This window comes from Lacerta agilis, chromosome 2 (assembly GCF_009819535.1).
Source record: "Lacerta agilis isolate rLacAgi1 chromosome 2, rLacAgi1.pri, whole genome shotgun sequence".
Lineage (NCBI taxonomy): Eukaryota > Metazoa > Chordata > Lepidosauria > Squamata > Lacertidae > Lacerta > Lacerta agilis.
In genome coordinates, this window is record NC_046313.1 from 29,040,796 (window position 1) to 29,060,470 (window position 19,675).

At 41.0% G+C, this 19,675-nt stretch overlaps 1 protein-coding gene across 7 annotated transcripts in view; it reads right to left on the bottom strand.

Moving 5' to 3' along the window:
- The window catches only part of CSNK1D (casein kinase 1 delta), a 38,846-nt gene extending 19,641 nt beyond the window's left edge, over positions 1-19,205 (bottom strand). For 4 of the 7 annotated variants that reach the window (XM_033139133.1, XM_033139136.1, XM_033139137.1 and 1 more), the window contains exons 1-7: positions 18,904-19,203; positions 11,293-11,403; positions 9,340-9,488; positions 6,761-6,989; positions 5,513-5,683; positions 4,380-4,528; positions 340-511 (exon numbers count right to left, since the gene is read on the bottom strand). In XM_033139133.1, the coding sequence (XP_032995024.1) occupies positions 340-511; positions 4,380-4,528; positions 5,513-5,683; positions 6,761-6,989; positions 9,340-9,488; positions 11,293-11,403; positions 18,904-18,979 (1,057 nt within the window). In that variant the 5' untranslated portion in view covers positions 18,980-19,203. Of the gene's footprint in view, positions 1-339; positions 512-4,379; positions 4,529-5,512; positions 5,684-6,760; positions 6,990-9,339; positions 9,489-11,292; positions 11,404-18,903 lie in introns of all 7 variants that reach the window. The other 3 variants (XM_033139134.1, XM_033139132.1, XM_033139139.1) reach the window with 2 other exon arrangements.
- Between the last annotated feature and the right edge of the window lie 470 nt (positions 19,206-19,675).

Genomic DNA, 19,675 nt, shown 5'->3' on the forward strand with positions numbered 1-19,675 from the left:
AATAAACTATTGCAATAAAAGGAAGCCAACAGAGGCATCACTTTATAAGCACCTTCATAATGTCAGAACTATTAAACCCATAAGGCACTCAGTCCCCTTTGCATGCCTAACTAGGGAGAGGCTTGTAAGTGAAGAAATTAATGTTATAAAATAATGTTCTTAAATGTTGAGGGTTGGATTCAAAGATAAGCATGCCAAAACGGGCTAGCAGAAGAAAAGTTTCCTACCCCACCCCCGACCCCCTAAAAGCCTTGAGGTGTTGAATGTAGTAAGCTGTGAGGCAAGAGGAAGAAATGATTAACTAGAAAGCAGCCCACATCAAGGCATTCTTTGGCTTACCTGTATGTGAAGTTGGGGTAAGAGGGGTTGGTGGAGCTACATCTTGTGTCCCCCTCAGCCTGCCAGAGGCAGTGGAAGGTAAGCCACGAACTGCAGGATTTCGTGTGTGTCTCAGTCTTTCTTCTCTCTCTCTTCGTTCACGCTCAGCATCTTCGACTGCACGGCTTGCACCCTGCAAGAACATGTAATTTGGCATTATACCAACATTTGGAATCAATTAGTTAAAAACCTGTATTCAGTGTTGAGAGTAGTTGCAGTGTCAATGCTACGCTGCTGAGCTTATCTGGACCACTGAAAGACAGTCAGCAGGGAAAAGCAGACCCTGTGTCCAAATCAGACACAGATTCAGAAGGTAGCAGGTTAATTCTCTCAGCCTCGTTCCTATTTTTAAAAAGGGAAATGAATGGTGATCACAATATTTTTTAAATTTTTAACAGGATTTAGTTATTTATATATAAAAATACTGTACTTATTTACCACAATTTCATAAAATATTACCTATTAAGAGCAGACATGGAACAAATCCATGATGACAGAGGATGTGGAACTTGCAATTGCTAACAAGATACAAGGTACCTATAGTATTTGGCCAAAATAGCTCAAAGTTGGAAAATGCATTTGTTCAAAGCTGTTGCACAACACTTCTGTGACTACACTAAAAATAAAAGAACAGTGGTAGCATCAGACATCCTGACGTCTTTCTTCTTATACAGCAGCAAAGAATAAGGGGATTTATGTTGATGATTCTTGGAAATCAGTCACAAATATTCAGCCTGGTACCCAAAGTAGAGAGGAGAAATATCAGGTGCTTGTTTACTTGGCAGATACCTCCAGTATTGGAAGTGTATGCATCTGAATATCAGGTGCTGGGGAGAGTGCTGTTGTGCTTAAAGTTGGTTACTGTGAGAAAATTACACTTCTTATATTCTTGGCTTTGTCAGTTGGAAGAAAGTATTTTAGCTCCACTGAATCCAATGCTATACTCAATGTACTGCACAATCTCCATATAGACCAAATGCTTAACAATTTGCTTGATCAAACAAACAAAAACCGTACTACAGAGATCACTATCCATCTTGCATTCTTATTTGCAAAAGGTGTGAAGCAAAGTGACAACTTCCCTGAAACCCATGTGTTGTAGTTCTGAAATCACTGTTATCACCTAACACGTTTTGCCTTTTGCTGATGTCTTCATAATATTTACTAATGATAGAATTAGAGAGGGAAATGCAACAGCTGAAGCAGAAAGTATGAAATTGGACTGGAAATCAATAGTTCAGAAACAAAATGGATTATGGGAGACTTCATTACACTGGTCCTAAGCGGCGAACAAATTATTCTGAAGGCCAGTTTAGGGTGCTTTGCTGCCACATCTAAAGCCCCAAGGAACCTGGAGGCCAAATACCTGAAGGAACACTTCCTTCTCTATCAGCCTACTAGGTCATTAACATCTGTAGGGGAGGTCGCATTTGCGTTTCCATCACCAAGTGAAGGATAGGGGGTTATGGTGCATAAGGCCTTCTTGGTGGTGGCTCCTCACCTATGGGAAGACTTCCTCCCTGCTAACACACACATTGCACCAATATTATCTGCTGGGTTGACAAGTGAAGACACAGCTCTTTGCCCAGGGCTTTGAGAGGGGGTTAGGCACACTTTTGGAAACTGCAAAAAGGCAGGCAGAATAGGGAATTCTTAACAGAATAAAGTAATTAGCTAATGATGAACTATCTCACTGAAAAGATACCCCTATGATCTATGGTGTGAATGATGTACAAAATACTTCTTCATTATCGTGAAGAAATGTGACTGCACATGAGTGTAACAGATCGATATAGGCCAGCTTTGGTTCCAAGAACTTGTGTACAAGTCACACCACATGGCCTTCTAGCAAGACAACAGGAGGGCTTCTGCCTCAGAGTGGATTTTCAAGGATCAAAATGCCTTGGAAAACCTAAAATGTACTAAACTGATCCAAATACAGGTTTTCTCCCTTTTGGTCTGTAATGTAAACATGCTCCAGACAGAATAGAATGCTGTGACACCTACTTGTATCACATTTGCAGAAGAAAGAATGACTAACACTGAGATACAAATATTCAACAGACAGAGTCTATTAGGGAAGGAGGAAAGATGGATGCAAGTCACAAAGAATGGGATATTGAATCTCAGGAGTATGAAATGCATATGCCAATTATTGTGCAACATCTCATACACAGTGAGTTCTTTATATTTAAGAAACTTAGTTAATTTTTATTTTAATCATATGTTGTTGTTGTTGTTGTTCAGTCGTTCAGTCGTGTCCGACTCTTCGTGACCCCATGGACCAGAGCACGCCAGGCACGCCTATCCTTCACTGCCTCCCGCAGTTTGGCCAAACTCATGTTAGTAGCTTCGAGAATACTGTCCAACCATCTCATCCTCTGTCGTCCCCTTCTCCTTGTGCCCTCAATCTTTCCCAACATCAGGGTCTTTTCCAGGGAGTCTTCTCTTCTCATGAGGTGGCCAAAGTACTGGAGCCTCAACTTCAGGATCTGTCCTTCTAGTGAGCACTCAGGGCCGATTTCCTTGAGAATGGATAGGTTTGATCTTCTTGCAGTCCATGGGACTCTCAAGAGTCTCCTCCAGCACCATAATGATCATATATGTGTGTGTAAATCAGAAACCATGCAGAGATTCACCTTAGCTCTTTATTCAAGTACCCGAGAGAGTGGTCTCTGACCCCATGAGAGTCAGAGAGTCCTCTGCCGACATGTAGACTTCAAAAGATTTTTATGCAGTCATGTGAAGTACAGGGTTCACTTCCTTAAAATTAAATGGAAGGTACAAGCAAAAGTTTCAACATGTTTCAAATTTTTCTAAAATAAACTGCTTACCCTGTGTAGCAATACTTTCCTGTTCTAGGCAGCTTGTGGTTACATGTGAAAGCAAAACATTGCAAATGCTTGTTCTAGTAGCTTAGCGGTGAGCTTTACCATTTTTTCTGTACCCTGCTTCTCAACCAGGTCAGAGTCTATCATGTTTTAATCCTAAATCCCCAACCAAACTTATTGATTTCTCTAACAATGCATGCACATACACATAGATATACAGACCCAACATCCAAATAGTGTTTTGTTAATAAAAACTAGAAAAGGTAGCAAGGTTTTTGCTTTTGGAACAAACAAGAAACACTTTGGAAATCCAGCTAGAGCCACTGTCACAAGCATACAATATTTCTGCTTTCTCGTCTGTCTTGCTGTAAATACAGAATGCCAGGCTTTTTCTGTTTTAAAGTAGGATCTCTCACTAATCAAAAATCTAATCAAAATACTTACAAATAACTGAAAGCCTGCAAATGCAGAACAAATTTATGTCTCTCTTTGGGTATGTAACTTCTATCTTTGGAAGAACCATTGCCAATTACAAAGCCCTTCAAAGCTTCCAAGTTTTTGCTACAAGGTAGGTGACCACAACCTGAACACCAAAGTAATGCAGTTATATCATAAATTTTAATGTCATTCTACAGTCATCTTAGAGCTTCCACACCTTCTGGTCATTACAAATTATAAAATAGCTGAAGACAACATCCAGAGAACCCATTTGGTCCCCCAGAGTGATTATGGTAAATGTGCACAACCTCTTACAGCTAGGCAAGGAATGAGACAACATCAGATCATCAGCTTTGATTATTTACAATTGGGTACCTTGCAAGCTGCCACTCAAATACATAGATCCCCAGTCTTCAATGATTTACAGAGGAATCCCAAGCATGTTTACTACAAAGCAAATTGCACTGTGTTCAATGTGGCTTACTCTCAGGTGAGTGCTCACATATTTGCAGTTTAATTTGATACTTTAAAAACTAGTCCTGTTATAAAGCTAAAACTGGTTTCAGTTTCATTGCTTGTAACAGTTCACACCAAACTGCCATTTGCTACAAACATGAACAAGCACTGTGAAATACATTATTTCACTTCCAGCACTCAATGACAGATATCAAGCTCTCACTGTCAGTTTTTCACAATTAAAAAAAAATAAGTTAGAAAGTACTGACTACTTACAAATTTCAGCATGTTCCAGTCAAATACATAGTCATAGGAGAAGCCTTGTCTGTGGAAGAGGTTTCTGAATAATTGCCTTAGATATGAATAATCCGGTTTGTCATCAAAACGCAACGAGCGGCAAAAATTCAGGTATGTAGCAAATTCAGCTGAAAAGAAATGAGAAACCCTGATAAAGTCAGTGCAAACAACAATATCCAGCACAGATTCATCAGCTCATCTGCTTTCCAAAGTATTGGCTCAATGCTTCTCATAGTAACCAAGGTGACAGAACAGTGAACTGTTTTCGCCATATGTAAGCAGGAAGTGATACGCTTTCTTTTCACATGCAGCACAATCCTTCATGACTTTCACTGTATCACCATCTGGGAAATTACTAGGCTACAATGGCAGAGGCAACCTGCAGAGGAGTGTAGAGAGAGCCATATTCTAGTCCACAGTGGTATAAACAATAGAAAGATTTAAGTATGGTACAAAGGTTAGCAGGTTGCTGAACTAGGATCTGGCAGATCAGAGTTAAAATCCCTACTCAAGCCATGAAGCTGTGTGACTTTGGGCCAGTCACTGTCTCTCAGTCAAAGCTGTCTCACATGGTTGCTGTGAGGATAAAAAGGACACAATCATGTATGCCACCTGAGTTCCATGGAGTAAAAGTGCAATATAACTGTAATTCATAAATGTAATAAAACAAACAAACAAACATAGATATATTTTTCTTTTTAAAGAAATAAAATGCAGCCCCTCATTTTTTAGCAATGACTAAAAAAGGTGAGTGCACATGTGCTGACTGAACATGTAACTTGTTTGTTCATCATGGTAAGCTGCTCATTGAATACTAAACATTGTAGACAGAGAAAAATCCATACATATGTGGCTCCTTGGAAAGAGGGGACCACTAAAAAGGGGGGGGGTTGAAGTTGTTTACAAAGCAGCCAAACAACATTGCTTCATTTAACCATTAAATGAAATTTTAACCAAGTAACAAGGAAGAGTTAGTATATACAAATAAGAGCTAGAATAATTTCTAAGATAGAGAGGTAACAGAAGATGTAACATCAAGTTAATGTAAGTTCCACTGAAGAGTTAGCATTGAAATCAATACTGAAGAAATCTATTTCAGAGAATAAACTTACAAGGGTATCCTTTACACAAAACCTCAATGGGTGTGGACATTTTCTTTTCACTGATGCGTTCATATTTCTGTCTTTTTGTAGCTGCCTTCAATCCCTGCCAGGGGAGGGAGCCCAGGTTAAAATACATGAGTACATAGCCCAAGGACTCCAAGTCATCTCTGCGAGATTGTTCTACAAGGAGTAGAAGAGTGGAGCCATTAGGTTCTATCATCTGGTGAAATGGTTCAAATAGGTTTAAAGCAAAAAAATTACACAACGAAAAGATCTTACCTGCAAGAAAAACATTGTTAAATAGTTAATTTCAAGCATGCCAATAAAATCAGTATGAAAAACTCTTGCAATTATCCAACAATTATTCCTAAAGAATCCCATACTGGAAACTGTTCAAATGGCCATATAGGTCCATATCACGTCAGAAATACAGAATCATTCACCCACAACACTTGCTGATCAACCAGGGTTTTACAACTAGCGTAAAGGCAACCATTATTTAGTTGTTTCTGGCTCCTTGCTCCATGCTAGTGTGAGGAGACCTCTACCCAGCATCCCCTGAAATTCATGGAGAACTCTGGGAAGAAGTGCAAAGAAATCTGTGGACCGCTGCAATCAACCAAGGCAATCCAAGCCATAGTGCCAAGAACAGACATATTGCAGAAAGCTGCTAACGATGATTCACACAACTGAGCCAAGTTGCGAGCTTAGCCACAATTTCTTGACACAGGCTGCAGTGAAAGACACAGTGTTCTCCAACCCATATCTCTCAGGACTATAATCTTCTTTGTGGTAAATTTCTTTGTTGTTGTGCCATTGGAAACAGCTTCTAGCAAGGCAAGTTTTATGTCTGCATGCAAGTGGAGGCAAACAGAAACAAAACAAATCCTGAGATAACTTTTACAAGCTTGACCTGAAGGGAAATTTCTTCTCGATCCCATATATGGTAGTCTGACCCCAAGGAAAATCTACCAAGCTATTCCAATGGAAGTTTATTGGATGAAACACACCCAACATCTTGTTTGAGGCTGTCACATGCATTAGAGAGCATGACCATTTGATTTGTTTCACTGATGCACTTACACCGCAATCCCAACAACATCAATTCAGAAATAAGTCCTACTGGATCCAACAGGGCTTACTTCCAGATCAAAGCCCCCTCTTTTCAACGGTACCCAGAACAATTTATTTTATTCAGGTGTCTTATTGTATGAACATTCCTATAACAATAACCAAAATAATCTGCTACCAGCTCACCAATTCCAAGATGAGTGTTGATAGAGGCATAGCGGGCAGTCCCTGTTAAATTTTTATTTTCACGATATGGAATGTGCTGGTGCGTTCGAGCATCCCGATATTTCTTGGCCAGCCCAAAATCTATGATGTAGACAAGATTGCCCTTCTTGCCTAATCCCATCAGGAAATTGTCGGGCTTTACATCTCGGTGGATGAAGTTCTTTGAATGAATGTATTCTATTCGGCTAATCTAATTGCAGAAAGACATAATTTCAGAATTACAATATATAAAACCTTTCAAAAACAACCAGCTGTTCCTTTATATTGGGCTTTAATATTAAAATCCTACTTTGATAACATTTAAGCTTAAAAGCTATTTGCTTGCTTTATTATGCCTGCATTATTTATTCTACTTAACTCCTTTTAAAATACCACAAGCCACTTTAACTTGTTTCTAACTGTGCATATGACAACTAGGAAGTAAGTCTAATTAAGATCAATAGGATTTACTGCCAGGTACGTGTGTATAAGATTGCAGCCTAAGTGGCTTTCCTCCTGGGTCTTTTGATGAAGCCAGAAGAATTAATGTCTTAACTGGATCTCACTTTGGGCACTGACAGGGTGACATCCCCCCCAAAAAGAGCTGTGTAGGGATCCTGAGGGACATCTAGTCCAACACCCTGCAATGCAGAAATCTCAACTAGAGCTTACATGACAAAGATGGCCATCCAACATCTGCTTAAAAACTTCCAAGGATCTTCAACTAGGTAAGATTGAGTTTTGGCTCTAAAGATTTTGCTGTAACAGCAGTACTACTACATTAGACCAATAGTTGCCTCCAAGACTGAAGCCAGAGAGCCCTTGGCATAGTGCCAACAATGAGCCCTCACTATATCCACTTCCAATCAGGTCATGGCCCAATCCTACCTACAGACCTACAAAATCAGTAAGGCAAGGCAATATACTCTGAGTAACTTCAAAATGGCAGGTGGCCACTGAGGGTGAAAGGTAAGCTTGGCCCCTATTTAAAAGCAGAAACACTGTGTACTGCTGAAAAATATTGGTGGTTCCAGCAGGGAAGATGGTGAGTGGTACGGTGGCTAGTCCAGGGAGGGGCTCTCTTCCAAGCCCCTGGGAGCCCCAGTCAGTGCCCAAACTGTCCAACTACTGGTCCTGGCGTCATCTAGCACCATTGCTATATCATTTCAGTGCCACTTGCTTGCATAAAACATGGTTTCCAGATGCTTCAAATGGTAGCAGTACACATAACTGGAATATTTATGGTCCTGCTGTTTTACTCCAACCTTTCTGAACCTAAGGGTTTAAAAATGGATACACATACAGGTGAAACATGAAAAATTAGAATATCGTGGAAAAGTCCATTTATGTAAGCAATTGTTTTCATTAGCTACTGGAGTTTAATATATGAGATAGACTCATGACATGCAAAGCGAGATATGTCAAGCCTTTATTTGTTATAATTGTGATTATTATGGCGTACAGCTGATGAAAACCCCAAAGTTGAAATTGTTAATTTGGGGTTCTCACCAGGTACACCATAATCATCACAATTGTAACAAATAAAGGCTTGACATATCTCACTTTGCATGTCATGAGTCAATCTAATATATTAGTTTCACATTTTAAGTTGAATTACTGAAAGAAATGAACCTTTCCACAATAATTCTAATTTTTCGAGTTTCACCTGTACAGACCTCTTAATAGCCATTAGTGAAGTTATTATTCATGGATATATTTAGTTCTTATTGTCTTCTATGTCTGTGCAGAAGTACAAACCAAGAATGTCTTCACACTTATTTTGGAAGAACAATTCACAAGTTGGATTTATTTATTATGCATAAACTGGCCAATTTTTTTGTGGCAGCAAAGTTTTAAATACATATAGGCTCAGATTCTGTAACTTGATCCTAACATAAAGTTGAAGAATCTGTAAAACTTGATATGTTGACTGTTGTTACCCCTTGAGGGAAAGATTAGCTTTTAAAATAATTGCAAACCCTCATGTCAAGAGATAGATAAGGAATGTAGCCTAACACACTAGAAACAGGTGAATGCTTTAGAATCCAGCCCAACAGCCACTAACTACACAGCCTCTCTTTGCAACCCTGAGAATAATGCATTTTGTATAAAGTATGTACTGGTGTATAAGACTACTTTTTAATCCATGAAAATCTTCTCAAAAGTCAGGGGTCGTCTTATACGTTGGGTGGAGAATCTGCGGCCGAGTATATCTCAAACTCTATATTTTAACTGGAAAAGTTAGGGGGAGTCTTATACGCCCAGTCGTCTTATACACCGGAAAACACGGTATTTTAAAGAAGCACAAGCATGTTTCTCACTGCAGCTAAATTGGTCTGATTCACACTGGCAAAAATAACTTTAAAAACATTATTTGTACTGGACACATTTTATTTTCTGGTATATGAAGAGAATAGCTAAAGTGGTAGGCTTTCTACCTGCCCTCTGAACGAAAGGAGTCCCAGATTTTGTTCCATATAAGACAAATTATTTAAAGAATGCAGAGAGGATTTAAGGAAGCCCTCCTACCCAATAATAAAGACATGCAAAGATTTTAATACCATTTGGTCAGCAAGTAAAAGGACTGTCTTGAGGCTGAATTTTCTTGAACAGAAGTTAAAGAGATCTTCAAGGCTTGGTCCCAACAACTCCATCACCATTACATTGTAGTCACCTTCAGCACCGCACCATTTGATTGTGGGAATGCCCACTAGAAAAAAAGGAAAAAATTACTATAGTATTTTGTGAAAACAGAAGGTATCTGCACAAAATATGTATGACGCACCCACAGATTATTATCTAAATCACAGCACATTTTTCTTCCTGAAAAAATGTGTGCATTTTGGTGGGGGGAAGAGACTGGAACTGTAGGATGGTCCTGGAACACCTTGTATAGATGTGCTTCCAATGGGATGTGATCTTCTCCTTCTATCTAGGTACAAGTACACCCTATTAAGAAGCCAAAAGGGAGGAAAAGACCATTGTTGTGCTATGAATCCTAACTATCAGGCGTCAAAGTAGTCTACAGTAGCTATGAATACTCAGAATTCAACAAATATTTTATGGCATATTTGTATATGACTTTTTTAAACCTGTGCTGTTTAATCTGGGCTAAGAAATTATGAGCTTCCCTTGGTTACAGCTTCAGAAGATTCCCCCCAAATAAGTTCTGAGAGTTGTTCAATCCTTTCACCACTACCTGCATTCCCCACTGTGACTGGCATCACTGTGTCATAATTCTAGGTAATTAAAGCTAGAAGATCAGAATAAAGAACACTTTAAATAAGAGATGGGTAACCTGTGACCCTCCAGGTGTCAGCTCTGGCTAGCAAGGTGAATGGCAGGGGATAATGGTAGAAGTAGTCCAGAAACATTGATTTCCCATCCTTACTTTAAAATAATCTGAATCATACAAGAAGCTGGCTCAGTGGTTACCAGCAAAGAGCAGAACTGTGCCAGGTCTGCATTTGGCTTCTCTCTCCAGCATTGCAAGACTGTATGAGTAAGAGCACATTTATTTATGCATCATCTGGAGTAACACAATGCAGAACTGTAATAATATCTGCTGAAGCCCATCTCCTGAGTATATTTGCCTAACTTTGGGGAAGGCACACTCAGGTACTCTGCAATGGAAAATGCTACTCATCCGAAATGAGTAGCAAATTACTAGACGTGCAAGAACTATGCTCATGTAGTTAGTTAACTGTTGTCAGTTAACAGATCCACTCAAGGTTATAGCAAAATGTAATAATTTTTGTGCCTCTGAAACTATAAAAAGCAGTTTGCAATTACTGAGAAAAAGTATAGGTCCAAACAAGAAAGCTTCTCACGAAGTTCAAGAGTGAAATGGTATCTTGCCTACACAGTATCACATGCAAGGCCATGCCTTTAAGTAAAAGGATTTGCCCAGTTTTAAGATTGTCAAACCAGGATTGACACTACTGTCAGAACGTAATTTCAATTTCAATTTATCTATCTATCTATCTATCTATCTCACATTTGTGTGATTGAAAACCTCTCATGTTCATGATTTACAATTCAAGAGTTCCTTTCTTTTAACATTACAACTCAGAGTATGTTACAGATAAACAACTTGATTTGCATTTAGTAATGAGCAGACAGGTTGAGGTAGTGTTGGTAATCCATGGGCTCATAGGGTAACCCTTAGTGAAGCAATTAGAAATAGAAATACTTTATTGCCACTGTACCACATGTTTACAGTGAGATTAAATTGTTTGTCAGCCTCACAACCCTGTGTAAACAAGAGCCTACCTTATCAGAACATTGAGAATGAAGACTAACATTGAAGTCCCACCCACACTTACTTAGGATTAAACACTCAATGAACTCAGTGCTACTTATTTCTAAGAAAGCACATTTGGGATTGTACTGCTGTAGCTCCCTAATGCGTGGCAGAAAAGTAACCATGAAATCACTTGTGCACATATGCAGTGCTATAGTTTATAGCTAGAACGTTAGTACCCATATGATTTATCAGCACAGATAATTTTTACCTCCACCCTGCATCATTTTGTAAATTTTGCTTTCTATATGGAGTTGAGGATGTTTGGTTTTCACACATTCCAATTTGATGGCAACCTCTTCTCCAGCAGCAATGTCAGTCCCTAAAGGGGAGAAGAAAACACAACTTCAAAATCCAAGACTATCAAAACATGAACTAACCAAAGCAATTGCTTATACACCCTGGCAATGTGTGTAACAGTTGTTGACATCACAAGGTAGTTGTATGGAATAACCAAGAAGGGGGGGGTGCACCATGCAAGCCTTGAAGAAAAAGGTGGGAAATAAATGCAATAAATAAGCTTTTCTGCTTAAGAAAGGTGGAGATGTCAGTCGCCAACTTGTTATCTAGAGATCTCCACGTGGTTGCAATTGTACCCGCACCAGGAGCAAAATGCGCCTGGTGCCTAGCTAATTTCTAACACTCCGTGTGCATTCCCCTCATGCTTTTGAATTGATATAACTTGCATTGGTAGTGTCACCTATACATTACAGGCAGCCCTGTTTCCCCGTGTTCAAAATGTGCGTGACCGTGTATATGTGCATTGTGTTGCACCCAGAAGTGACCCAGAAATGTCATAAAGACTTCAGTTAAAGTTAAAGACTTCAGCAGGGCAGGGGCGGAATAGTGTGTTTGCAGACTTTTTCAATGGGTTTCAATTATACACAATTTCAATGATGTGTGCGGCACCCGGAAACATAACCCACGCATAAACAGGATACAATCTAGGCAAACTTAAGCCCATTTAAATCTTAGTGATTTCAGTAGGGAGTGAAAGCACAGCGGGTTGTATCCAAGGGTGTCTGCAAGTAAGCAGAACAGATTTCCTCTTGTGCAACTGGACTTTTCTTTTCTCCCTCCTGCAGTCCCCATGCCATACCCTCAAAATCTGCTTTGGAGGTTTGGGTGAGTCTCCAGAGAAAACCTAGGGTGCGAGCAGGTGGCTGCAGGGGGGGGAAAGACAAGAAGACGAAGTCCTGTCCACAAGCCTGTTCACACATTAGCTCTTCATCAAAATCAATGGGACATAAGGGCTCTAAAATGATGGTTAAGATTCTACATTCATCTGTTGTGTGCAACAGCAATTCCTTAATTTGTAAACAATGATTTCAATAGGTTTCCTATTACTCAATTTCCCAGTATCTACTAAGTTGGTTTTTGTAATGCAGCATGTATTATAGTATCATGAGCACCCGCAGATTATGTCCTATTAAATATACACAAGTCAAAGGGAATATATTTATTTCATAAAATTTACACACCGCTTGATTGTAAAAAAAACCCTCAAAGCGGTTTACAAAAGATAAAACAGTAAAATCAAGGAAAATTCACAACCATACTTTAAAACATATAAAAGTTAAAATGTTAAAGCAGATTAAAATTACCTCAACTTTCTAAGCATCAGGGTAGGGTTGTTTAAACAAAAACATTTTTAGCAGGTGCCAAAAAGAGTACAGTGAAGGCACCTGCTTGATCTCAACAGGCAATTCCAAAGTGTAGGCACTGCCACACTAAACTATCACATTCTTACATGAAAAATGCTGGTGTATGTTTTTAGCTTATCGTTGATTTTATCTTTCAAATGTTTTATACAGCTGTTTTTACTGATAATTTTATTGTTTTATTCCCTTTGTACACTACTTTGAGGTTTTTGTTAACAACGAAGTGTTACACAATTAAGTGGGATCTGATTTCTTTCCGCAGGGCCTGTAAGACAGAGTCGTTCCGCCTGGCCTTTGGCATGGAATCAACCTGATCCCACCCACCCCCTTTCCTTTTCCTTCTGTGATGGAACCCCTATTTGGGGACTTCCTTGGCTTTTTTCTGGCCCACGTACGACCAGTCTGGATAGCTGGCCTTGCTGAAGATTTGACGTTTTCTTCCCCCAAACAGTTTTTGATCTGGGCTTCCACTGAAATGAGGCTGCATTTTAAGTTGTATTTTAATCCTCTTTTTAAGTTGTATTTTAATCAATTGTTTTTATACCTGATGTTAGCCGCCCTGAGCCCGTTCTTGGCCGGGGAGGGTGGGACATAAATAAATTATTATTATTATTATTATTATTATTATTATTATTATTATTATTATTATTATTATTATTAAATAAATAAACATGCTAGAGCTGCAATTAAGAAAAAATAGTATTACTTTCAGTCTCATCTAAGTCTGGGAACAGATGAAATGCAAGAGGAGAGAGAACATACAAATCTAAAGCATGCCTTTAAACTGATAAGGACATTCCACACTCTTGAACAGTCAGGCCCACATGCATACAAGACACAGGAAATGTCAATGACAAGCAACGGATTGCACATAGCACAATGACTTCTCCAGGTTCATATCTTGATTTAGCTGAGCCTTCTGGTTTAAAACACTGCCTCCCCTTTCTAAACATGATTTTATTTGGAAGGCTCTTGCAAGGAGCATCAGTGTTTCACATACAGACTACTCTTGTCTTTTACCACACATAATGATTTTGGCTAAGAGAGAGAGGAGGTTAATATCCGAGGTAACAAGGGATTAACCTTTTTTAACCAAAATGAATGCAACAGTAGTGTTACAATATACAACTTGGTTTTAGGTATATGAAGACTGTGACATGGTGTGCACACACATTGTGCATGCATGCACTCTCTCACTCAGGGAGTCTTCTTTAACATGTCCCATATTAAGCCTTCTATATTGTTCTTATATAGGGGGGAGCTAGGAAGAAGTATGCTGCTTAAAAGGGTCAAGCCATTTTACTGCATATTATCTTTAGAACAGTACATAAAATATTAACTCCACTAAGGAAAAACCACAGGCCATAAGCAATTTGTTCTTTATTCACTTAAGAAGGGGCTCAGCTGCAACCACACACAGTTAGGGACAGATTCCTGAGCAAGGAAGCTTCTCTTAGGTAAGCACATTTTCTGCCAACAAAAGTTTCTAGTGACTGGGCAACATTTCACAATTCTTAAGAAAACAGAAGCTGGCTAAAGGTCAGATTCTGGGAAAGACTGGTGATAAGTATCATGTATATGCAAGGTATATTTCACCAAATGAAGCTGTTAGCTATGTTTTCAAATTAATGCACAATACTAATTTGCCATGGGACTCACAGCTTCTGCTACAATAGGAGTTGGGATCTTCCTAAGAAGTGGCAAAAACTACTTCTAGATTAAAGTGTTGTAAAAGGAATCCACACCAGTGAAAAATCAAAAACCTCAAGATCTTCCTATCATACATTAACATTTATTTTGTGACTAGCAGAAGTTGAGAAACCCCTACATCTCCTATCTAGAGACAGAACTTTGCACTGGATTATCTGGAATACCTACTTGCAGCCTCAAACCAAGTAACAAAGGCCAACTGACCTCTACAACATATACAAAGAAATAACAGCGTTGGTCTTGCTGATGCAGCAGAGTAACACTGATAGTGCGAGCTATACTTCCATACATTAAAAAGCTGTTCCAGAAGAACTCAACTCAAGGATTCCTAGGATCTACTTTTCAATACAATATGGTAAGTTGTTACAGAGCAAGATGACTATTCACCAAGGCTATTAGGCAATATCCAACTGCTGAGTCCTGCCTTGTGCAACCGATTCCCCCTTCCTCTCTTTTCTGAAGTCCCCTGGGTGACCCCAACCCAAAATCTGTTCTGGAGGGTTAGGGACCTCTCCACAAACTGAGAAGATTGGAAGGCATGAGTGACAGCAGAACAGCTAAGAGCAAGTCCCATCATATCCATGGGTGCAACAATGGATCTTGTTTTGAGAAGATTTTGTAACATACCAATACTCTAAAGGTAAAGGTAAAGGGGCCCCTGACCATTAGGTTCAGTCGTGTCCAACTCTGGGGTTGCGGCGCTCATCTCGCTCTATAGGCCAAGGGAGCCAGCGTTTGTCTGCAGACAGCTTCCGGGTCATGTAGCCAGCATGACAAAGCCGCTTCTGGCGAACCAGAGCAGCGCACGGAAACACCGTTTACCTTCCCGCCGGAGTGGTCCCTATTTATCTACTTGCACTTTGATGTGCTTTCGAACTGCTAGGTGGGCAGGAGCTGGGACCGAGCAACGGGAGCTCACCCCGTGGCAGGGATTCGATCCGCCGACCTTCTGATCGGCAAGCCCTAGACTCTGTGGTTTAACCCACAGTGCCACTCTAAGTGAGCACAAATGTTTCTTCAGTATAGCTTATTTTGTATTGTACCTATAAAGGCTGCCTTGGAAACCATAGGTGAGAGGGCAGGGTATCTATCTTTTAAATACATATAGGAGTATAGAAAATATTCTTATAAGAGACCAATGCTTAACTATGGTTTAACACAACTGACCAACGTGCTCATGTTCACTGCTCAGGAGTCCCTGCTTCATTTTTCTCATGTTCCTAGCTAGAACAAGCTACAAGCCTTGGACTGTTGTGCTGCCTAAACCTGGGCTCAAAGTTTGTTTTCCCCAAACAAACCATGAGTAGTAAGGCAAGAATAAACCTTGGCTACCTCTTATAATTTGTTTGGAGAGAAACAAACCACAATATCTGGTCTGAATATACAGGTCAAAGCTTGTGCCTTATTGCTCCCAGAGCAGTATGGCCAACAGCAAGGGATGAACAAAGCAGGAAGCTTTGATCAGCAGGCACCCACTACTAATTTGCAATAAACTGTGGTTAAACATTAAATATGCTTTATTGCGACGTGGAAACCAGTTCACTTATAGGCATCAAAGACTTCACTGTGTTAGGGGAAAGTAAAAGTCCCAGAATCAGACATTTGGGCAGATTGTCTTCTTTCTTTCAAGGATTACAATGGTTAAACACAGGCACAGGCAAACTTGGCCCTCCAGATGTTTTGGGACTACAACTCCCATCATCCCTAGCTAACAGGACCAGTGGTCAGGGATGATGGGAATTGTAGTCCCAAAACATCTGGAGAGCCGAGTTTGCCTATGCCTGGTTAAACATTTAACTATCTTCGGTGCTTTGTCTTACGCTATTCTCTGTAGTTTCACAAGTATGACAATTTAAAGACTCATTATCTGGATGCTGATATTCTAACGAATTGCATACACATGGCCAAAATATGTATGTGCTTAATACCTATTTGACACACCATCTTTATATATAGGCTACAGATGCCTGCAACCTTTCTTGTACATAATTCTCAAAATGAAAATAATCAAATAGGTAGCTCCTCCTCACATAAACTAGAAACATCTGCCTGATATTTGACAGCCAGATGGACTATGTTATTAAGAACATAGTTGTTATTAAAAACAACTCTTCTGATTAAATACAAAGTTTCCTAACCTGCACAACAACTTTAACTACTGCTCCCATAGGTGGAGCTGCCACAGCATGACCTTTCTTCTTCTGGGGCCACACCCTTATATATAGCTCCAAAATAACTGCTGTACTTCTTAACTCTCAGATAGCTAATGATCCAACAGGTAGATTGTGATCTACCGCTAGATCACTGGACGTCTGCCGTAGATCACTGACTCCCCCCAAAGAAGCTGAAAAACTGTGGCTCCCCTTAAAAAAGGCTCAACATTTTACCTCCTCCTTGGAAAAACTCAACAACTTTGACCCGAACCCCCCCTTCCTAAAAAAAAACTCAACAACTTTGACCTGAACCCCCCAAAAGGGGGTAGATCACTACCAGTTTTTAACTCTGCGAGTAGATCACAGTCTCTTGGGAGTTGGCCACCCCTGCGTAGAGTAAGAAAAATACCTTAAAACTGTTCTCAAAGAGTACAAACGGAAGTCAAACTTATTTATTTGTATATTAATGTTGTAAGTTGTAACTTCAATGTAGATTTCTTTTCTTCCTTTCCCCCCTCCCCTTCCCTTCTCCCTCCTTCCTCCCCTCTATTCTCTTTTTATCCTCCCTTTTCTTTTGGTCCCTTTCCATGACTTTTCTTTTCTCTAGTCTTGTTAAATTGTGTAATAAGTACTATGTTAGGTTAATGTGCTGTATGTAGAAGTGTGTGTGTTTTTGTGTTGTGAAATTGTCATGTTGTGTTTTATTGAGTCATGTATATGATGTGTTGTGATTTTGTTGTTGAATAAAAAATTAATTTAAAAAAAACTGTTCTCAAGTAGCTTTATCTGTAGGCCAAAACCAGCACCAAAGATGGTGACACTAAGATTCTAGAAAACTGCATTCCCACAATCTTTGAAAACAGATATCCAGTTTTAGAGTACAATGATTCAAAACTAAAGTGCTGGTTGTTCTCATCTGCCCCACAACTGTGAAGAACAAAGAAATACACAAGCTATTTAATGTTATTAACACATCCATATTTGAAAGGACAGCCATGCACTGAAGCAGATTTCAAGAGGGTGGGGACCCTCTCAATTAACAAGAATTAACAAGGCTTCACAACTGGTCTCACTGCTCCTGACATGCATAAATTAGTGTATTTTTAAATGCAGGAGCTCAGACTTGGATTGACTTACACCCTTGTATAGATAGCAGCATGCAGAGTCAGCAATCCCATTACAGCCACTCAATGCATACTGCAATGCATAGGCATATGCCTTTGCAGGATTGAACCATTAACTATTTGCCAGCATCAGTTTCATCTATCAGATATTTTTTCTGGCTTACCTTTGCATAAAGCCTATGAATTTGAAAGGAGACACCTAGACTAGCTTACAACATACAAAATGCAAGAGAAAATCCACATCATCCTTCAGGGTCTATTAAAGATTTATTACCAAAGATGTAAGTTAGCAGGCCTCTGGCTCAGGTTCACAGTTACACTGCCATCAAAATTAGGGGACTAAGCTGAAAATAACCAGGTGTGCCTTAGTTCTAGAAAGCAGCACAAAACCTGTAATTTCTCCCCATGTTACAATTCAGCTAAAAGCTATAGCAGACATGACAAGTAACAAAAGGAAAAGAGTTACTCTGCAAAAAAAATAACCTAAACCTAGGCAATTATCTCTTTCAAACCAGGCTACTTCCTGGAAGCCTCACAGTAAACAACTCCATTTGAGTATTATTAATTTTTCTTCACCAACAGCTGGTGCATTTCCAAACCTCATACTTCACTGTCAGAACCCTTCGGCCCAGAAACATGTAGTCAGGAATTCTCCCCCCCCCCCCCAGCTTAGAAGCCAAATAAAAGAAGTGGGGAAGAAAGGGGGAGGGGGGGAGAGAAAAGAGAAAGGAGACGAGAGAGATTTGCCCAAGGTCACAAAGGAAGTAACTGGGCACTACTGGGGCTCTCCCAGTCCTCATTTTCCCCAGTGTCGAGCCAAGGCTCTAACTGTAAACACGCTTGTTCAGAAGTAAGTCTCCCTGCAATAACCAGGTCTTCCTTCCGAGTAAACCCTGGCTGTAAATGCGGTGGTTGAGCAGGCAAGGGACACGACGGTTTTACTTCCTGCTACGGGGCTTGATGCGCTTCTTGGGCGTTCCTCTGTCACCTCACGGGAAACCAGAGTCCGCTTGGGGTGGGGGGCCGCGACCTGAAGGCCCCACCAGAGCGCCAGAGGCAAAGCGACCCCCCAACCTCGCTTCTCCAAAGGCTTCCCTGCGGCCCTCGTCGCGCCCTCCCCCCCGCCACCTTCCCAAACCCCCTCTCGGTTTATGCCAGAGCAGCGCCCCCTCACCGAGGTAAATGTCCCCGAAGGAGCCGCTCCCGATCTTCCGGCCAAGCCGGTACCGGTTCCCGACTCTCAACTCCATCGAGGCGGCTCGGCAGGACCCGGACCCAGTCGCGAGGGACCCTGACTCAGAGCAGGGCGACGCCAGAGACCATCGCGGCCCTTAGCCCCGCCTCTCGACGCCGGAGGGATTCGGGGGTGACAGCGCACCCCGGGTGGGGAGGATGGACGCAGATTCCCCGAGACCCGGATCCTCCCTCAGCGCAGCTAAGTCCCAGCCGCCATATTATGTGACCTCACTTCCTTGGCAACAGGGGGCGGAGCTTTGCGACGGAGGAGCATCCTCTTCTGATGGAAAGCTGGGTCAGGGGGACCAGATTGTGAGGCCGCGCGCGCGAGGGAGAGGCCACGTCTCCATGGCAACCGCTGGGAGCTGGAACCTGGGCGCGGGGCTTCCCCTCGGCTCATTGGCCGCTTTCGGCAGGCAGCGCGATGTCGCCCTGCGGGAGGGTTTGGACTTGGCCCCACCCGTGAGAACCGAGGCAGCTGCCTCCCCATAACCAGGGCTCCGCTCACGGGCGGATCCAGCAGCAGTTGGCTGCGCCCGAGTATTTGTCAGAGATAACTGGGCTTACTCACACCAACTTTTCTATAGGCTTCTGAGGCTGGAATAACACGAAGCATCATTGCAATACCGTCACATAACCCCATAAAAAGATGGTGCCAAAGCACATGCTGGGGTTTTATCAACTCTCAAGATCTGAGACGTTTTCCAATT